This window comes from Macaca nemestrina, chromosome 1 (assembly GCF_043159975.1).
Source record: "Macaca nemestrina isolate mMacNem1 chromosome 1, mMacNem.hap1, whole genome shotgun sequence".
Classification (NCBI taxonomy): domain Eukaryota; kingdom Metazoa; phylum Chordata; class Mammalia; order Primates; family Cercopithecidae; genus Macaca; species Macaca nemestrina.
The window spans coordinates 169,602,931-169,623,397 of record NC_092125.1 but is presented as its reverse complement, the minus strand read 5'-3'; the positions used below and the strand labels follow the sequence as shown (position 1 = coordinate 169,623,397).

The 20,467-nt window shown below is 40.0% G+C and overlaps 1 protein-coding gene across 10 annotated transcripts in view; it reads left to right on the top strand.

The window, feature by feature from the left end:
- LOC105495194 (receptor tyrosine kinase like orphan receptor 1) overlaps positions 1-20,467 on the top strand; it is a 410,216-nt gene that overhangs the window by 276,692 nt on the left and 113,057 nt on the right. For all 10 annotated transcript variants that reach the window (XM_011764482.3, XM_011764483.3, XM_011764488.3 and 7 more), the window contains 2 exons: positions 3,026-3,313; positions 4,081-4,111. In XM_011764482.3, coding sequence (XP_011762784.1) covers positions 3,026-3,313; positions 4,081-4,111 — 319 coding nt within the window. The remainder of the gene's footprint in view (positions 1-3,025; positions 3,314-4,080; positions 4,112-20,467) is intronic.

The window sequence follows — 20,467 nt, the reverse complement described above, 5'->3', positions numbered from 1 at the left end:
AAGCCCTAGCATATAGTAGGATTTCAAAATAGTCCATTATTGGTCCAGAACTGGCCAGCTGCCTCAAATGGACTCTCTTTAGGTGCTTGGCTGAGCCTGAGGATTAAAGGCCATTAGTGATGGAAGCTTTGGGCAGTTTCCTGTGTAACCATGGGGCAAGTCTGCTAATCTCTGAGACATGACTTCCTCATCTGCACTGGAAATCATAGTAATTAATGTGCCTTTCTTACTTCTCTAGATTGTTAGAGGATAACAGGAGACAGAGGCTGTGAAAACATTTTGTAATGTGAAAAGCAGTATATAGAAGTTATTGTTATAAAAACAATAGTAATAACATTAATTAACGTTTTTGAGTGCTTACTTTTTACCAAACACTGGTTGAAGTGCTTCCCAGATGTCACCCACTTTCATTTTAATCCTATTCTAACAGTTCCCTCAGATGGAGCCCTGTTTATTGTTTTGGTTTTTCAGTTGGTTGAACTGAAGTACAACGAGGTTAAGTAACTTGCCCAAAGTCACACAGATAGGCAAGGGGCTGACCTGAATTCAAACCCAGCCAATCAAATTCCAGAACCTGTCCAATGGAATATTAATCGCTATGCTTATAGTGGCATTGTTATGTGATGCTATCTCTAAGCTTCTCTCCACAGAGGGTACATAGTTATCTATTCTCAATGAATGATATGGGGCTATAAAGGCATGATAATGGCTCCATAGAGCCATCTGCTAATTAGTCTCCCTCCTTTCTGGGCATACCTCAAACATCTTAGGAACATATGTGCTTATATCCATGAGCAAACACATTCGTGGATTGAGTATAGATGTGTATAGATTAGAGAAACATACCCAGAGATAGAGATCAAAATATAAATGTTAGGAAGGAAAGCATTAGCAAGATCATTTATGGGCTCATGAATCTGTTGTGAAGGATAATTATTCATTGGCTTAAGTGAGATGGAAAGTGTCATTATGGTAATGCAGTCATCATACTTAATCTCTTTCCTACTGCACACGTGATAAATGCCATTCATATGTGAGACACACCCCTGTGAGGCAGCCCAGACATTAACAATGTTTCTTCTGAATTTGGGGGGAAAAATTAGAGCAAATAATGAATCAATTATTTTTAGCATTTATGAACTCATTTTACAGACATTTGGGCAATTAAATTACCCAGTTAAATAGCTCAGAAAAATGTTACTTTTCAATAAACTTCCATTAAATTTATCAAATTTGCTGTGTTCTACCTGTGCTGTCCACTAGCCACATGTGGTTATTTAAATTTAAAAATTCAGTTTTCAGTTGCTCCAGCCATATTTCGTGCATTCAGTAAGCCCTGTGTGACCAGTGGCTATCAATCAGTGCAGATTATAGAACATTTCCGTCATCACAGAAAGTTCTGGTGGATATTGCTGCTAGACAGTAGTATACATTGAGGATGCAGTGATGACCAGAACATTCCCTTCCCTGCCCTTATGGGGCTCATAGCCCTGCAGTGAAGACAGCTGCTGAACAAGTCACCGCAGATTTGGACCTAGGGAAGGACATAGGACAATGAGAAGGTATGGTAGGAGATCTACCCAAGAAGGGGTGCCTAGGAAAAATGAAACCAAAGAAAGCTCCCTACACATGAATAACAGAGCAAGTTTTTAAAAGAAATCAAACTTAATTAAAAAGAAATACTGTAGTCCCAGCACTTTGGGAGGCCGAAGACAGGTGGATCACGAGGTCAGGAGATCGAGACCATCCTGACTAACACAGTGAAACCCCGTCTCTACTAAAAAATACAAAAAACTAGCCGGGCGAGGTGGCGGGTGCCTGTAGTCCCAGCTACTCGGGAGGCTGAGGCAGGAGAATGGCGTAAACCTGGGAGGCGGAGCTTGCAGTGAACTGAGATCCGGCCACTGCACTCCAGCGTGGGCGACAGAGCAAGACTCCGTCTCAAAAAAAAAAAAAAAAAAGAAATACATTATTTTCTCTGCAACTGATTTCTACAACTAATATTAATATTGATGTTTAAATACTTTATTGAAGAATAAGCTTAAATAAAACTGATTTTGTTATTAAAATTTGTAATGCAATGAATCTTAAGAGGAGCCAAATGCAAAATGTACGTGCAGCATGATTCCATTTATATGAAGTTCTGAAACAGGCAAAATTAACCTATGGTAATAGAAATTAGAACCTTAGTTGCTTTGAGGTGGGGTGGGAGGGAGTGGTTGGGAGTAGGGACCAACTACAAAAGATTGTGGGGGTACTTTCTGGGGTGTTGATGGTCTATCTTGATAGGGACATTAGTTACATGGGTGTATGCATTTGCCTGTACTCATGGAACTGTATAACTAAGATCTGTATATTGCACAGTATTATATATGAATTTATATATATGTGATTGAAAGAATTACATATTGTAACATGTTATGGTTGATATGAGTAATATTATGGAAATGTCCATTGCTTTATTGCTCTGTCTGCCTCTGACCTGGCCTTCATAACCTTATGTTGTCAGTAACATGAAAGTTTCAGACATCCTTTCTGATCGTGTGCCATGTGGATATGAATATGTTGCTCCTACTTTTCCAATTTTTGATGCTTTCTTTCTTATCAAAAGTGAGCAAACTGGAAGGATATTTGCCAGGATGTTTAAAATGGTGTTATTTTTGGGTGGGGAGATTTGAGATGAACTTTATTTTCTCTCTCTTTTGCTATGTTGAAATTTGGAACAAGGAATGTATATGATTTTTATGATCTGAAGCACAAAAGCTCATCCATGTAATCATTTGGAGACTTTGAGTTTTATACTCTGATTAGTGACAAATTTTCTTCCAAGCAGTGGGCTCTATGGGTGGTTATTTAGCAGTCCTGTGGTCTTAGTCAGTGTGATTGTTTCTTTCCTCGTCTGTCTCACCTGCCTCTCCTGCTCAGCCTCTCTGTGATCCTGAGGATACACTGGAGAGGATTTGGCTGCTTGGAAGCATTCTCAAGCCATCTGCCACTCTCACCTGCCTCCTCTCTGTGTTCACAGATTCTTACCTGACCCTTGATGAACCAATGAATAACATCACCACATCCCTGGGCCAGACAGCAGAACTGCACTGCAAAGTCTCTGGGAATCCACCTCCCACCATCCGCTGGTTCAAAAATGATGCTCCTGTGGTCCAGGAGCCCCGGAGGCTCTCCTTTCGATCCACCATCTATGGCTCTCGGCTGCGGATTAGAAACCTCGACACCACAGACACGGGCTACTTCCAGTGCGTGGCAACAAACGGCAAGGAGGTGGTTTCTTCCACTGGAGTCTTGTTTGTCAAGTTTGGTAAGCAGACCCCTACTGGGGATGGACTTTGGCCCTCAGCCCAATGTGATAGGATGGCTAGAGTCCACAGGGACAGGAAGGAAGGAATGCACACTTAGTGAGAATGTACTCTGTGCCCACAACCCTGAACCTGGTACAGTTGTACCCATTTTACACATAAGTAAACCAATGCCCAGCAGTTAGTTACCATGTTACCCAATTACCATGTTACCCAGCTAATAAACAGCAGAGCAGGAAGGAGGTCCAGATCTTTCTGACCTCACAGCCCCTACTTGAAACCATCGTGCCATTGAGCTCTTTTCAACAAGGATACTCCTTGTCCAAGAAGTTGGAAATGTTTGCAGCGTACATAGTCCTTTTCCTGCCATCAAGAACTAGAAGGAAGCCCCACTCATTGTTGCAATCAACGCCTTCATGCAACCACTCAGCCCATTGGAAACTTCCTGCATAGTTTGAGGATGCTTACTCGATTCACTCACTTTTGAGCACTTGTCTCAGCATTTTCAGGCCCTGAATTGTGAGATGTAGACACGTCCTCACTGGTATGTTTTTTTGTTTGGTTTGGTTTGGTTTGGTTGTTTTTTTTGTTTTTTGTTTTTTTTTTCATAGAGATGGTTGGGGGAATATAGCAAAACAATAAATTTCAGAAAAATAAATACTACCACTGGGTGGTTGAGAACTTTAATTTGTAATGATTGACTGTATCCATACTCACCCTCCAATAACCCAGACTGACTGTTTCTTTTGTTTTTCTTTCATTTCTTCAGGCCCCCCTCCCACTGCAAGTCCAGGATACTCGTAAGTACTTTTATCTCCTTTCTTGTCCTTTCCAAGTATTTCTCCATGGTTTTCTAGGGCAAAGGCAATGTTGTCCTCTTCTTGAGCCAAAACACTGTGTTTCCAGATGTCATTCCATTTTGCCCTGCCCTCATTCCATTTTGCTTGTTCTCTGCTCTAAAGATTCACAGGAGACCACCATTGGCAGAATTCTCAAGTGTAGTAATGTTGATTTTGAATGATCAAAGCAAAAATCTTCCATTTACTATTTTAGAAGGAATCTAACATTTAGTGGCAACAATGGATTGATTTGGTAAAAATCAAACAAAAAATGATATTGTGCTGGCATAGGAACCTTTACTCTCGCGGTGTTTGTTTCTGCAAGCATTTTTGATGCATTCATTGTTGATCGGGGCAGCAATTAGGTAATCACTTTATTTTTTATTCCCTTTAAAAAAACTCAAAAGCAGAAGTTCTGGCCGGGCGCGGTGGCTCACACCTGTAATCCCAGCACTTTGGGAGGCCAAGGCGGGCAGATCACGAGGTCAGGAGACTAAGACCATCCTGGCTAACATGGTGAAACCCTGTCTCTACTAAAAATACAAAAAATTAGCCGGGCGTGGTGGCAGGCACCTGTAGTCCCAGCTACTCGAGAGGCTGAAGCAGGAGAATGAAGTGAACCCGGGAGGAAGAGCTTGCAGTGAGCCGAGATCGCGCCACTGCACTCCAGCCTGGGCGACAGAGCGAGACTGTCTCAAAATAAATAGATAAGATAAGATAAGATAAGATAAAAAATACAGAAGTTCTAACTTATACTGGGAAGGAAAGTCCCAAGCTTGGATTGAGAGTTGCATGAAAGTTTGATTCATTTTGAGTCCCTTGTTAATGGAGTCTAAAGGTCCAATTTCTTTCACCGATGCTATTGTTGATGCATTTGTCCTTGTTCTAGTTAAAGGATTCTCATCTTTCACTTTAAGAGTATCTACTTGGGGCACTTTTCTTTATCTATATTTTTATTTTGGGGGAAGGACTCACTTATTAAAACTCTTACTCTACAAAAAAATATCCTCAATACCCTGTAGACTTTTGAAGACTTTTGAAATACAATTTTTGTGGCTCTGCCACAAGAGCATCCAAATGTCTGATCTAGACTACACCCGTGGAAATATAACAGCCACTTAATTTGCTCCAATCCCCTCTGTGCCACTTAATTACAGTGTGGAGTATTTTAATACATTCATGTGTGCCTGGAGGGCCAGTGGCCCACAATCCCATTAATGAAATAGGTAATGGGTAAAAATAAACATTGGCCTTCAGCCACACGGTTCTGCTATTTCATCAGCTAGTTAAAGGCAACTGTAAAAGAGTCTTTAAAATCACTCAAGTGCTAATTGCATTCTACTTGCCCAGGTAGAAAATGCTGATTGATCTTAAAACAGGTCAGAAATTTGGTCACTCTGCCTTGCATTTCTTGATGCTAATCTGTTTGTTTGGTTTTTTTTAATGATCTCACCATTGGTTATATGTGGAATCCTTTTGAAGTCTTAGTTAAACAAAGATTAAAACTTTTGTTACTTGTAAAAATGTCTCCCACCCTGGTACCTTATTCGTTCCTGTTAATCTGTGTTTCAAATGTGGCTGATAACCTATATCCCAGGCTGATTAATGTGGTTCACTAATCTGCCTTTACTATTAAGTACTGTGTTGTTGACTTTCAGCCTGTTGTATTTACATTAGAGTTCTTTTTATTATCAAAATTATGATTATACCCTTCTATGTTCTTCTTGAAGTTTTCATTCTTCACTGCTGTCTTTCTGATGAACCCAGTCTAGGTCTCTCGTGGTTTTTAATTTTATACAAAGATTTTATACCGCTGTTGTGAACCGATATCTATGGAGAGGGTATTGAAGTTCCTTAAAGATGCTCAACCACAGCTAAAAGTATCCTTTGATGTCAGGCATCCATGTTTTATATTGGCTGTCAGATTATCTATTACATTAGTCAGTAATAGTGTGAAATGTACAGTTACCATGTTTGCTTGCAGGGAGTTACAATAAAATGCAATTCAAATTAGAAATTCCATGGGACCTTTTGCAGTTACATTTCCATTCTGTTTTTGGCATTCCTAGTTGGCATTTTGGTACCTTTTTTTTTTTTTCTTTCCCAGTGATGCATCCTGCTCTTTATCTCTTCTCTTAATTGCCACCACTTCCCCTGTCTCTAGGAGTTCTTCACTTCCTGAGACTAACTCCCAAAAAGAATGCTGGTTCCCATCCCTAGCCTCGGAGTAGCCCTCAATAGGCAGCCAACCCTCTCTCCAAGGGGACAGGCAGAAGATAACAAAATGATAGCCATAGGGAATATCACAACATTGAGGTCCCTCTGAAGGTTGTTTGTCAAATTGTACACTACTATTTCCAAAAGAGGAGTGAAATACCATTGTAAATTGCTCTGTTTATTTGAAAGTGGCACAGAGTTACTGCAAAAGAAATAAAAGGAGCATCTATGACCCAATTCTAACATTCAGAACGTAAGGACTGTGAAATGCATTAGGCATATGAAACCTGGTGAGAGCTGAGGTCCTCTGAGGCAACAGAACTACACAACTCCTGCCTGGGAAGGGCTTGTAGGGACCCTTGGGACTATGGCCCAGGAAGGTGCTTGTCACTTGCTCTGAGGGACTGCATCAGGCTTCCACATGAAGCTTTCAGAATGATATTTTAGTTTATAGTAGGAAGAAGTTTGATATTTTAGTTTGGTTTCCATTCATAGATTTAGGCTTCATTTCTTCTGTCATTGCTGGGTCCTGGCCTACCCCTAACAATTATAGGACCTGGGGCCTGAGTACAAGTGGAAGTTCACACACCATATACCTAAATATTTAAAAGTTACAAATCAAGCTAGCAAAATTGTTGAATAAAATATGTCCTATCCTCCCACAGTGTCAAATATACCTTTTTAACGATACAATTTTAAAATACATAGAAAGTTATGGGGTGTTTTAAATGACTAAGAGCCAGGAACTACCAAAAATGGCTATTTTAATCATTATTATACGTGTCTGGATGTCTTGTTCATGGGCCAAAGATAGTATATATAATTCATAGATTGTTATATGTTAGTTCCATAAAAATTTGTTTGCCTTCCTTTCAGGTAAATGACTACCTAAGTAGTTTTATGCAAGATTTTTACAGTGTATATTCTATTGATAACTGCTAAATTAGACAAATTTATTTTTCTTTTTCTTTTCCTTTTTGTTTTTGACAAGGTCTGGCTGTATCACCCAGGCTGGAGCGCAGTGGCGTATGATCTTGGGCCACCACAACCTCTGCCTACTGGGCTCAAGCCATCCTCTCACCTCAGCCTTCTGAGTAGCTGTGACCACAGGCACGCACTTCCGTGCCTGGCACATTTTTGTATGTTTTACAAAGATGGGGTTTCTCCATGTTGGCCGGGCTGGTCTCAAACTCCTGGCCTCAAGCAACCTACCTCCCTTGGCCTCCCAAAGTGCTGGGATTACAGGCGTGAAGTACTGCACCCGGCCTGAACAAATTTCGTAAGTTGTTGTCGTTCTTCCTTTTTTTTTTTTTTTTTTTTGACAGGATCTCTTTCTGTCATCCAGGCTGGAGTGCAGTGGCATGACCTTGGCTCACTGCAACCCCTGCCTCTGCATTCAAGCAGTCCTCCCACCTCAGCCTCCCGAGTAGCTGGGACTACAGGTGCTAGCCACCATGCCCAGCTGTAACTCCTACGTTGTAAAACTAATTTTAATTTGGAGAAACTTCACTCCCCAGAGCCAGTGGCAACTGTAGTTATCAATAAAACTCCTAAAGTGATACTTAAATTTGGAAATGAACTAAGAATCATACATGTCATGTTCAAACACGGAAATGGGATCATATATGACAATCATTATTGTAGAATATATTACATAATATTATAATTTAATCATATAAATCAATATCATACTTCATACATTATCCTAGGTTTATACAAATTTAAGAATAATCTGAATTGTTTAATGTGTTAATTTTCTTGGGCTGCTGGAAAGTATCACAAGCTGCATGGCAAAAACAATAGAAATTTAGTATCTCATAGTTCTGGAGGCTAGAAGTATGAGATCAATGTGTTCATGGGGTTGGTTCCTTCTTATGGCTATGAGGAAAGATTTCTCTTTTCTAGAAGTGTGTCAGAATTTTTCCGTATTCATTGGCTTATAGATGCATCTCCCCAGCCTCTGCCTTGGTGTTCACATGGTAGTCTTCCTACATGTGCAGCCCTCAATTTCCCCTTTTTATCAGGACACCAGTCATATTGTATTGGGATCCACCGTGATGGCCTCATTTTAACTTGATGACCTCTGGAAAGACCTATTTCCAAATAAGGTCACATTCGGAGGTGCTTGGAAATTAGGACTTCAAGATACATATTTGGGGAGGACATGGTTCAACCCATAACACTTGATATTGCAAAGTTTTTCTCAGCCCTGCAAAATTCTTGCAAATATTATTCTAATCTGTGAGAGCTTTCAGAAGCACTGGTTGGAATATAATGAAAGTAGATGTTTGGTAATATTGGGAATGATAGTTTGTTGTGCAAGAATCTTTTGCATTAAACTGAGAGGAAGAATTTGACACATTGGTTAACTGATCTTTTCTCCTGCTGAAGTGGTTCTGCCACTGTAGTTTCTCCTAGGCTCTAAGAAGTGTCCATCTCCTCCATTGGCAGTGTCACAATACACAAAACTTTGACTGTATGCAATTGTGGTCACCTTCTATTCCAAGGACAGAGGGCAATACATGTAGAGAAATGTTCCCTGGGCCAGAACATTGCTGGTCACAGCAGTGGATGTCTAAGGTTTTGGTTACATTGTGCGAGCACTCATTGCCAGATCCCAAGAGGCGAAGGGTTCCATGCGTACTCTTTACTCTCATTACATATATTCCCGTGTATTTTTTGTATGTAGGCCCAGGGCAGGGACCTTTCTTTTTTTAATAACAGTTTTGTTAAGATACAGTTAACCATAAAATTCACTGTTTTGAAGTCTGCAACTCAGTCTTTTTACTATATTCACAAAATTTTGCAACTCTCACTATTATCTTATTTTAGAACATTTCCATCATCTCAAAAAGAAACTTCTCCCAGCTATAGTAGCTTCTAATTTACTTCCTATCCCTATGAATTTGCCTATTCTAGACATTTCATATAAGTAGAATCCGACAATATATGTCCTTTTGTGTCTGCCTTCTTTCACTTAGCATAAGGATGTTGAGGTTCATATAAATTATAGCATGCATTGGTGCTTCATCCTTTTTATAGCTGAATAACAGTCCATTGCAGGGCTATACCACATTTTGTTTATCCATTCTTCTGTTGATGGACATTTGGGTTTCTTCTACTTTTTGCTTATTCTGAATAATGCTGCCATGACCGTTCATGTGCACTGGGGAGTATGTGTTTTGAATTCTCTTGGGTATATACCTAGAAATAGAATTCCCGGGTAATTCTACATTTAACTTTTTGAGGAACTGCAAAACTGTTTTCCAAAGGGGTTGCAGTATTTTGTCTTTGCAGAAGGATAGTATATGGGTTCTAATTTCTCCACGTGCTCTCCAACACTTATTTTCCTTATTTAAAAATTATTTGTTTGTTTATTTATTTATTTATTTAAAATTTATTATAGCCAGCTGGGTGCAGTGGCTCATGCCTGTAATCCTAGCACTTTGGGAGGCCGAGGTAGGTGGATCACCTGAGGTCTGGAGTTCGAGATCAGCCTGGCCAATGTGGTGAAACCCCCATCTCTACTAAAAATACAAAAAATTAGCCAGGTGTGGTGGCAGGCATCTGTAATCCCAGCTACTCAGGAGGCTGAGGCAGGAGAATCACTTGAACTCAGGAGGCAGAAGTTGCAATGAGCCGAGATCACGCCATTGCACTCCAGCCTGGGCAACAGAGCAAGACTCTATCTAAAAAAAAAAAAAAAAAAATTATTATAGCCATCCTTGTGAATGTGAAATGGTATCTCATTGTGGTTTTGATTTGCATTTTCCTAATGACTCATGATGTTGAACATCTTTTCATGTGCATATTGGCCATTTGTATGTTTTCTTTTTCTTTTTCTTTTTTTTTTTTTTTTGAGACGGAGTCTTGCTTTGTCGCCCAGGCTGGAGTGCAGTGGCCAGATCTCAGCTCACTGCAAGCTCCGCCTCCCGGGTTTACGCCATTCTCCTGCCTCAGCCTCTCGAGTAGCTGGGACTATAGGTGCCCGCCACCTCGCCTGGCTAGTTTTCTGTATTTTTTAGTAGAGATGGGGTTTCACGGTGTTAGTCAGGATGGTCTCGATCTCCTGACCTCGTGATCCGCCTGTCTCGGCCTCCCAAAGTGCTAGGATTACAGGCTTGAGCCACCGCACCCGACCCATTTGTCTGTTTTCTTTGGGGAAATGTTTGTTCAAACTTTTTACCCACTTTTTAAATTGAATTAATTTTCTTTTTATTCTTGAGACGTAAGAGTCACTTATTTTGGGTATATACCCTTATTAGATATATGATTTGCAAATACTTTCATTGTGTAGATTTTCTTTTCATTTTCTTGATAGTGTTCTTTGAAACACAGAAGTTTTTCATTTTGATGACATCCAATTTATTACCCATGCTTTGGTTGGTTGTGATTTTGAAAATCATCGCCTAATGCAAGCTTACAAAGATTTCCCCCTCTATTTTTTTCCTAAAAGTTTTTATTTACAGTTTTAGCTCTTACATTTTGGTTTTTGGCCCATTTTGAATTAATTTTTGTATACAGTGTGAGGTGGGAGTCCAGGGTCATTCTTTTGCATGTGGATACCCTGTTGTCCCAATATCATTTGATGAAAAGACCACTGTTTACCCATTGAATTGTCTTGACACTCTGTTAAAACTAATTAATCATGTGTCTATATGTCTATCCCTATTCAGTTCTACATAGTCTTGATTACTATAGGTTTGTAGTAAGTTTTGAAATCAGGAAATATGAGTACTCTGTATTAGTATTCCACTGGAGAAACAAAACCCATAAAATTTGTGTATGTATACATATAAAAAGAGATGTGTTACAAAGAATTTGCTAAAATCCTTAGGGCAGGGAGCCAGGAGGCACAGGCTAGGAAGTCTGGAGAAGTTACTCATGCCATAGTCCACAGGTAGAATTTCTTCTTCCTCAGAGAAACCTCTTAAGGCCTTTCATCTGATTGGATCAGGCCCGCCTAAACTATTGAGGATGACCTCCTACAACCAGTCAGTTGATTGTAGATGTTAATAAAATTTATAAAGTACTTTCACAGCAACACCTAGACTAGTATTTGAATAACTTGGGACTGTGCCTTGACAGTTGAGACGTAAAACTGGTCATTATGTCTTTCTATATTGTTCTTCATGACTTTTTTTTGTTGTTATTCTGAGTGCTTTGCATTTCCATATGAATTTTAGGGTCAGTTTATTAATTTATGCCAAAAAGTCAGCTGGAATATTGATAAGGATGGCATTAAATCTGTAGATTAATTTGGGGAGTACTGCTGTCTCAACCGTATTAAGTCATCTAATCCATGAGCATGGATGTCTTTCCATTTATTTAACTTCTCTAAATGATGTTTTGTAGATTTTTGTGTGCAAGTCTTGCTCTCTTTTCTTAAATTTATTCTTAAGTATTTAATTCTCTTTCATGCTATTGGAAATGGAACTTTTTTCTTAATATCATTTCAGATTATTCATTGCTACTACATAGAGGATACAATTATTTTTGTATATTAATCTTATATACTATACCCTTGCTAACTTGTTTCTTAGTTCTTGCACTTTTTTGTGAATTCTTGAGGATTTTCTATCTACAAGCTTGTGTCATCTGCAAAAAGAGATTGTTTTACTTTTTTCTTTTCAATTTGGATGCCATTTACTTATTTTTCTTGCTCTATTGCCCCTGGCTAGAACCATCAGTACAATGTTGAATATAAGTGGTGAGAGTGGACGTCCTGGTTTTTTTCCTTGTCGTAAGTGAAAAGATTGCAGTCTTTCACCATTGAATATGATGTTAGCTCAGTTTTTCTATAGATACCATTTGTCAGATTGAAAAATTCCCTATTATTCCTATTTTCTTCTGTGTTTTTTTTACTACGAAAAGCTATTGGATTTTGTCAAATCCTCTTTGTGTGTCCATTTAGATGATCATGGTGGTTTTTTTTTTTTTTTTTTTTTTTTTGGTCCTTCATTATATTAATGTGATATATCACATTAATTGATTTTTGCACATTAAACCAAGCTTGTGTTAGAATAATTTCTACTTAGCCATGGTATATACTTTCTTTTTATCTTTTGCTGGATTCAGCTTTCTGGTATTTTGTTGAGGATTTTTGAGTCCATGTTTATAAAAGATACTGGTCTGTGCTTTGCATTTCTTGTGATGGCTTTGTCTAGTTCTGATGTAGGATAACATTGGCCTCAGAATATACTGGAAGTGTTCCTTTGTCTTCCAGTTTTTAAGAAGAGTTTGTAAAGGATTTTTGTTTATTATTTAAATGTTTGGTATAATCACCAGAAAAGTAATCTGGGCCTGAATTTTTCATTGTGGGAAGTTTTAAAATTACTAATTCAACTTTCTTACTTGTTATAGGTCTATTTAAATTTTTCCATTTCTTGAGTCAGTTTTGGTAGTTTATGTCTTTCTAGAAATTTTTCCATTTCATTGAGATTATCTAAGTTATTTTATTCTTTTATCATTTTTTAAATTTCTGTAACATCAGTAATAATAGTCCCTTTTTTATTCCTAATTTTAATAATTGGTGTCTTCGTTTTTTTCCCTTGGTCAGACTAGCTATTCTAACTAAAGATTTGGCAACTTTGTTGGCAAAGAACTAACTTTTGCTGAAAACTGGATATTGAAATGGTGTATTGTGACAACTGTGGAAATCAGATTGCCTCTCTTCTGATATTGCTGTGTGCTGTTTTTGCCATTTGTTTAGTGAATTTCCTGAATTAATTCTGTACAGTCTGTATTTTCTGTCATGTACTCCCTTTAAAGAGAGGAGTCTCCGCCAGGCGCAGTGGCTCACACCTATAATCCCAGCACTTTGGGAAGCCGAGGAGGGCAGATCATGAGGTCAGGAGCTCGAGACCAGCCTGACCAACATGGTGAAACCCCATCTCTACTAAAAATACAAAAATTAGCCAGCCATGGTGGCATGGGCCTGTAATCCCAGCTACTCAGGAGGCTGAGGCAGGAGAGTATCTTGAACCTGAGAGCGGGAGGTTGCAGTGAACTGAGATCATGCCACTGCACTCCAGCCTGGGTGACAGAGTGAGACTCCATCTTAAAAAAAAAAAAAAAAAAAAAAAAAGATGTCTCCATTCAGCCTAGTAACTAGTTAATAATTGGACAGAAATTTCCTTAAACCAGTAAGTCTCCTACCTTTTGCCAAGAGGCTTAAGGAAATCTCTGTCCAATTGTTAACTGATCACTAGGTTAACTGAGGAGCTCCAGATTCATCCTGCCTCCTCTAGTGACAGCTGGGGTGCTAGTTTTCACGGTTACCACAGAACTTGAGAAAGGAAAATGAGAATAGGGCAAATTAAAATGCCATAAAATTCCATTCTTAACAAGCGTTAGTTTTTTTTCCTATCTATCCATTCTCTCACCTATCTTATGACATATGAGAAATCCTAACATGGGACTTGGTGTATAATTAGCTTTGAATGAATTTAAGTTTTCTTTTGTCTTCTGCAGTCTCCTGCAGAATCAGTCTATAAAAAAGGCATGGTTAAAAAAATATCTATCTCATAGGGTTGTTGAGAAGATTAAATGACATAATAAAATGATGCATATACAGTAGCTAGCACTGTACCTAACACATATTAGGAGCTTGATAATATTACTAACATTATCATCATCAATGCTATCTCAGCAAAGAGGCTATTCCTTCTTTCCAGCCAGAGTTCTTCTATTGGATAATATTTCCAGCTGTGAACCCCAACCAGAGACCTTGAAGCCTTTATTTCCTTTTCTCTGATTGGCCTTTGGCTAAAGTCCCTTTCTGCAGAGAACAAAGTGACCAGCTTTCGATGAACTATTTTCCTCTTTTATCCATTTCCAAGTGTTAGCCATAGTGAAGAAGCATGGCTGGGTGCTAGCCCAACTCAAGAAGTGATAATGTAGTATGCAACCCAAGATAAACTCAAGGATAACTTTCAACACGGCTACTCAAGCAGTTCAGGGGTGAGACGTCTTATAGAGAGGAGACCAGGAAGTCACTTGGCAGCTGGGCCAGGACACAGAGCGCCATTCCTTCAGTCAAGCAGTGAACCTCCATCTCTTCATCAAACCATCCTAGACTCAGCACTCTGCAGAGAAGGAGCAGATGGAGGGAATGTGTGGACAGATTAGATAAGAAGGATTTGCCAGTCCAGTGGGGGAGTGAGTAAAAGTACAGAAGGTTGAGAAGCCAAGCTCTTATGTCCCAATCCACCCCCATCACTCAACAATCCCCACTGTATGAATAAAGCCTGGAAACTTTCCTATTAAAATATTACTTGTGAATATTGGCAAGTGGTATCTTTGTGTGCAGGGCACATTTAAAGGGAGAAGGGTGAAGATACCTCCTTGCCTTCTAGGAGTACAACTTTTTGAGAGCTTGTTCACCAGGCTGTGAGTTTCTCAGTCTATCTGTTTCTCAGTCTGTTAGTAACGAATGTATCTCCCACTTACACAGCAGCTAGCACATAGTAGATGCTTAACAAATGTGTGTTAAATTGAACCTTGGAAGTCTGTGTCCTGAAAGCTTTTCTTCACATACGACAAGGTTTTTTATTTGTTCAACACATCTTTACCAAGCTTTTTTCTGTGTTCCAGATCTTTGATTAGCTGTTTTTAAGTCACAGAAATGGGTGTCAGCAACAAAACCAGTCAAAAGTCTTCATTCTACGTCATTTACACTTTCCCTTCCTACATTTATAAGTTTTAATATCAGCTTCTACAATCGGTTGCAGAAAAAGTAGTGCTCAAGGAATGGAGAAAATGTCTATTCCAACCTTGGCTGTAGGCGAACCAAAAACCCCAGAGAAATCAAAGTGTACTTTAAAGCAGTGCTTCTGAAGTTGTAATGTACATATAGATCACCTGGGGTGGTTGTTAAAATGCAAATTCTGAAAGAGCACGTCTGGGAGGGGCCTGGGACTGCATTTCTTACACTCTCCCAGGGGGTGCTGGTGCTGCTGGTTCACACATTTAGAGAAGCAGTTTAGAGAAGAGGTGCCTGGCCAGATGCTAGTTCTTTCTATGTAACTCACTAGTTCACTAGCCAGTGACCCTGGGCAAATTTGCTTACTTTCTCTGGGCCCCAAGTTTGTTTCTTTGCAAAGTGAAGCACTTGGGCTCAATGTCTTTTATGATTTTTTTTCTATCTGCATTTGATGACTAACTGAAACTCAATATTTCCTCTATTATAGTAAGATCTTTCCATTGCTCTGAATTTCATGCAATTTGCTCCTAGATTCTCTTTCTGTACCCTGAGGTGTTAATGACCCTCTTTTATCTGTCAGGAACTTCTATCCTGTCCATTCTAAACAAGATCTTATCTAGGTAGTTTCAAACAGTGTGAACGATTTTTCCAGGGAACTCTCACCTGGAAACTCTCCCTCAAATTCTGAAGTGACTGTGGTATTGTGCCCTCCTGGGTGCAGAGGAAATTACTGCTCCTTTTGCTGGTCAGTAGCAGGCTCTGCTTGCCTTCTGTTAAATAGAACAGAATTTTCTTGCCGTATTTCTTCACTAGGCCCCTTCCATGTTGGGTGACTGCCTATGTTTTAAATTGAACGAAAGGATTATAGCAGGAGGCAGTGTGGTGGTGGATTCAGCCTCTTAATGTCTTCATGTGGGTGTTTGTTGTTGTTATTGTTGTTGTTTTAGATGGAGTCTTGTTCTGTCACCCAGGCTGGAGTGCAGTGGCGCCATCTTGGCTCACTGCAAGCTCCACCTCCCGAATTCACGCCATTCTCCTGCCTCAGCCTCCTGAGTAGCTGGGACTACAGGCGCCCGCCACCACACCCGGCTAATTTTTTGTATTTTTAGTAGAGACAGGGTTTCACCGTGTTAGCCAGGATGGTCGTGAACTCCTGCCCTCATAATCTGCCCCCCTCAGCCTCTCAAAGTGCTGGGATTACAGGTGAGAGCCACTGCTCCTGGCCCATGTGGGTGTTTTTAAAACACTGACCTTTTTGCCTGACTGGTAGGCCCAGAAGGCTGATAAGAAAACAAGATTTCTAGCTTTGCATGTGTGACTTGTGAATGCAGGTTCATTATTGATTCATCACATCTTATACACTCATAGAGCTTTTTGAAGGAAACAACTGAATCTCACAACAAACACAGCTAATGAAATGTTATGAATAATCTTGATGATGTTAAAGGGTGGCTAAGCATAATGATAAGTTCTTTGCATAAATGTTGTATGTAATTAGCCTTCGACTTTGTAGGGTAGGAAAGACACTCCCCTACCCTCTTAGGTTCTGTGGCTGGAGCCTTTGAAATGAATTTTGAAAAGACAGATTAACAAAAGAAAAAACATACAAATTTTATTTGATGTTAATATTTTTACATGACACAGGGGGTTTCTTAAAAAAGTGGAACCCCAAAGATGTGGTTAGACCCAGGGGCTCGTATACCATTGTAATCAAGAATGATAAATTGTGAAGACATGATAAGGCAAAGGAAAAAGAGGTTTGGGATAGGGTGGTAAATTGTGGGAAAGTGACTAGAAAATGCATGGAAGAAACTAATGGAAAAGAAGTGTTATGTTAGCAAGGTTTGTTTGTACAGATTCCTCTCATCGTCAACTCATTATCTTCTGTGGCATGAATGTTTTCTTCTTCGTGGTTTAGGGAGGAGATCTTTCTCACAGGAAATGCATGCCTTGACTTTTGATAGAAAGGGGGAAGACAGCCCTTCCTGAATCTTTTGTTTCTCAGTTGCCTTCAGCCCAAAATAGTGAATATGCCAGTGAAGCATAATGTGGGATGGCATATTCTAATCCTCTCCAACTTCTTCAGTGGAATGTGCAAGGTTCTTCTTTCTTTGTTAAGCCTCTGGCTTTTGTCAGTGTCAGTGTTGACAATTTTATCTAATTGCTCTCCTCTTCTTTAAAAATTATTTTAAAAAATTTTTATGGATAGTTTGTCATCTGTTGCTGTCCTCTGTATGTCTCTTTCTCTGTCTGTCTCTCTCCCATACACACACAAACACACTCATTCACACAGTCACACATGCTCCAAAAGCAACAACCGCTGGGGTCTCATTATCTAGGGCAGTGCTTCTCAACTCCATCTCGACCTTAGACTCACCCAGGGAGCTTTATAAATTACCTATACCTGGGCTACATCCTAGATAAGATAAATCAGAATCTCTCAGAGTGGTGCCCAGTCATGATATTTTATCAGATCACCCCAAGTGATGTCATGTCCATGCAACCAGATAGGACCCTCTCCAATCCCCCTTCTCACCTGAAAGGAACTTGCATTAGCCCAGCTCTACCTCTCCCTCTCTCTGCCCCAATGCCATATTGTAGACACCAAAGGTGTTGCAGCAGCAGAAACTGTGTGTGGATGGCAACATGCCTACAGCATCATCAGGATCCAATCAGGAAAGCAGAACAAATTCTGGACTGTTTAACACAGGGAATTTAACGTAGGGAACTTGTTACACAGGTGATGAAGTTTGCCAAAAAAAAAACAAACAAGGAATTGTGATGCAGCATCAGCAGCAGACAGAAGCCCCAGCTACACTTAGGTTGGAGGAAAAAATAGAAGGGGTAATATTACCAGAGCCTAGGTTTCAGGTCATCTTTGGAGGCTGGAATGGTGGCATGTCTGTTCTGTGGGCACTGGAGTCATCAGAAGATGCTTCCACTGCTGGGGTTATCACCCAAGGCAAAAAGAAATGGGAGAAACAACTTGGCTGCTCTCTTCCTTCCCACTTTCAAATGCCAGCCAGTTTCTCCCATTAGGGGAATGCTGCAAGAAACTCTATGACACAGGGAGCCTGAGAATCATAGCCTGCAGAGGTCATCTGCCTTGCAGATGCTGACCGAAGCAGGAAATGGGCAAGGAACGGATCTGAAGACAAACAGGCCCAGCAATAGCACTCATACCCCAGATTGATTTCCATGCAACTAGATAGCTGAGCCTGGAGACAGCCTTGAAGAAACAGGCTGGGGAGAAGATAAAGCATTCAAAGCTTCAATTCCTGCCCAACTTTCAGGTAGAACATTCAGTGGACAGTTTGGATTGTGGAACTGAGGCCTGGAGCAAAGGTCAGGGCTGAGGGGGCAGACATGGTACATTTGGCTAAGTTGGTGAACAAAGCTTTGAAGGGAGTAAAACTCCCCAAGAGAAACTAAAAAGGAACAAGAATAAGCAGACCTCTTATATTTATAGTACTGTCTGATTTTCAGAATATTTTTTCTTTTCTCCTTTGATCTTACAGCCATCTGATAGCTTTGACTAGATACCCTGGTATTTTCGTTTTCTATCTAGCAAAATAAAAAAGTTGATAAATCATCATACCCTTGCCCTTTATCATAACAAGTAATTTTTAATTGTGTAGAGGGCTGCTCTGATCTAGACCTCAATATTAATGAACTTTTGAAGGCTAAAAACAGAGACAGTAAACTTCTAGATATTTGCTTCTTGGGCCTCCAAAGACAGAATTTGCTAACTGTGGCAAACACTTACTAAGTGCTACTCTGTGCCAGGCATTTTTATAAAACAAGAACTAATAGACCATTGGTTCCCCATTTACTTACTCAAAGAGATTCAGCAAAGGATGAAGCTTTGATCTGAGCCCATGCAGGTGGACTCCAGAGCTCAGACTTTGGCCAGTCTGCTATACTGCCTGTCCTTATTGTGGGGAGATGATCAGTTGATGAACTCTTACCTGAATTGCACATTTAGTCACCTTAAGTGTTTGATTGCTGAAAGGACTCACAACACTCAAATAGTTTATCCTCATGGGGCAGTTTTATTACAGACAAGGGAAACAGCACAGCAACAGCAGAAGACAGATAGGTAATGCAGGGGTCCCAGAGATATCAGACACAGGCTTCTTTATCCTCCTAAAACTGGGTTGCATAGGGCACTGTATCTCCAGGTCTTGAAGGTTTACTGGCAAACGTGCAGAACCTTGGTTCCAAGAAGTCCAGTAGTGGAGGTCACTTATAGTGAGCTGATCACATGGGCACATTCCAGCTGTGTGACATACACCCCAAGACTCCACTGAAACCAGGTGCAAATCGTACATCCAATTATTATTACTAAATAATGCTAACCGACTGATACATCCTGCCCCAAACAACTTGAAGACTCATAGTTTCAGAGCATCACTTACCTTTAGTAAATACGTTTCATAGTGATTGCCGATCGTTAGTGGTTCTGAAGATTAGTCTGGGGTCAATTCAGTCCAGCTGGGATCACCCTGTGCTTTTCAACCCTCTTGGCCTTGCTTAGTATGTAATTCAGGAACCCACTTCTAGAACTTGAACAATGGTAAAGTCATCCAGGTATAAATACTTGCCACTGGGATGGGACGTATTCCATAGATGATAGAAAAGTTATCATGGTTCAGTCATTACAAATGCCTATTACTTCAGTGGATGGCCTGGTATTTTTGTGGCCAGCTTCTGATGTCCTTGTCTTCTACTCATTATTCTAAGACTGGCTGAACAGCTGTCCTATGTGCTTACATGAAACCCCGACTTTCTCTCAAGGCCATTAAAATATAACATGATGAGGGCTGTGATATTTATCTGTGTCTCTAGAGCATTGCTGTCCACTAGAAACATCTTACAGGCCACATATGTAATTTTAAACTGACTTTTTTTTTTTTTTTGAGATGGAGTCTCGCTCTGTCACCCAGGCAGGAGTGCAGTGGCGAGATCTCGGCTCACTGCAAGCTCCGCCTCCCAGGTTCACGCCGTTCTTCTTCCTCAGCCTCCCAAGTAGCTGGGATTACAGGTGCCCACCACCACACCCAGCTAATTTTTTATTTTTAGTAGAGATGGGGTTTCACCATATTGACCAGGATGGTCTCGATCTCCTGACCTTGTGATCCGCCCACCTTGGCCTGACAAAAAGTGCTGGGATTACAGGCGTGAGCCACAGCGCCCAGCCTAAACTCACTTTTAAGCTACATTTTTAAAGGCTAGTCAAATGAAGCAGTGAGAGTGGAGAAGGAACAACGAAATTTGCGATTGCTTGTGATCAATCAGTTGTAAACATGACGGCACTTGGACTAGTCTTAAGATAAATTTTTAAAAGTTAAAAGAAACACATAAAATTAATTTTAATATATATTTTATTTAACCCA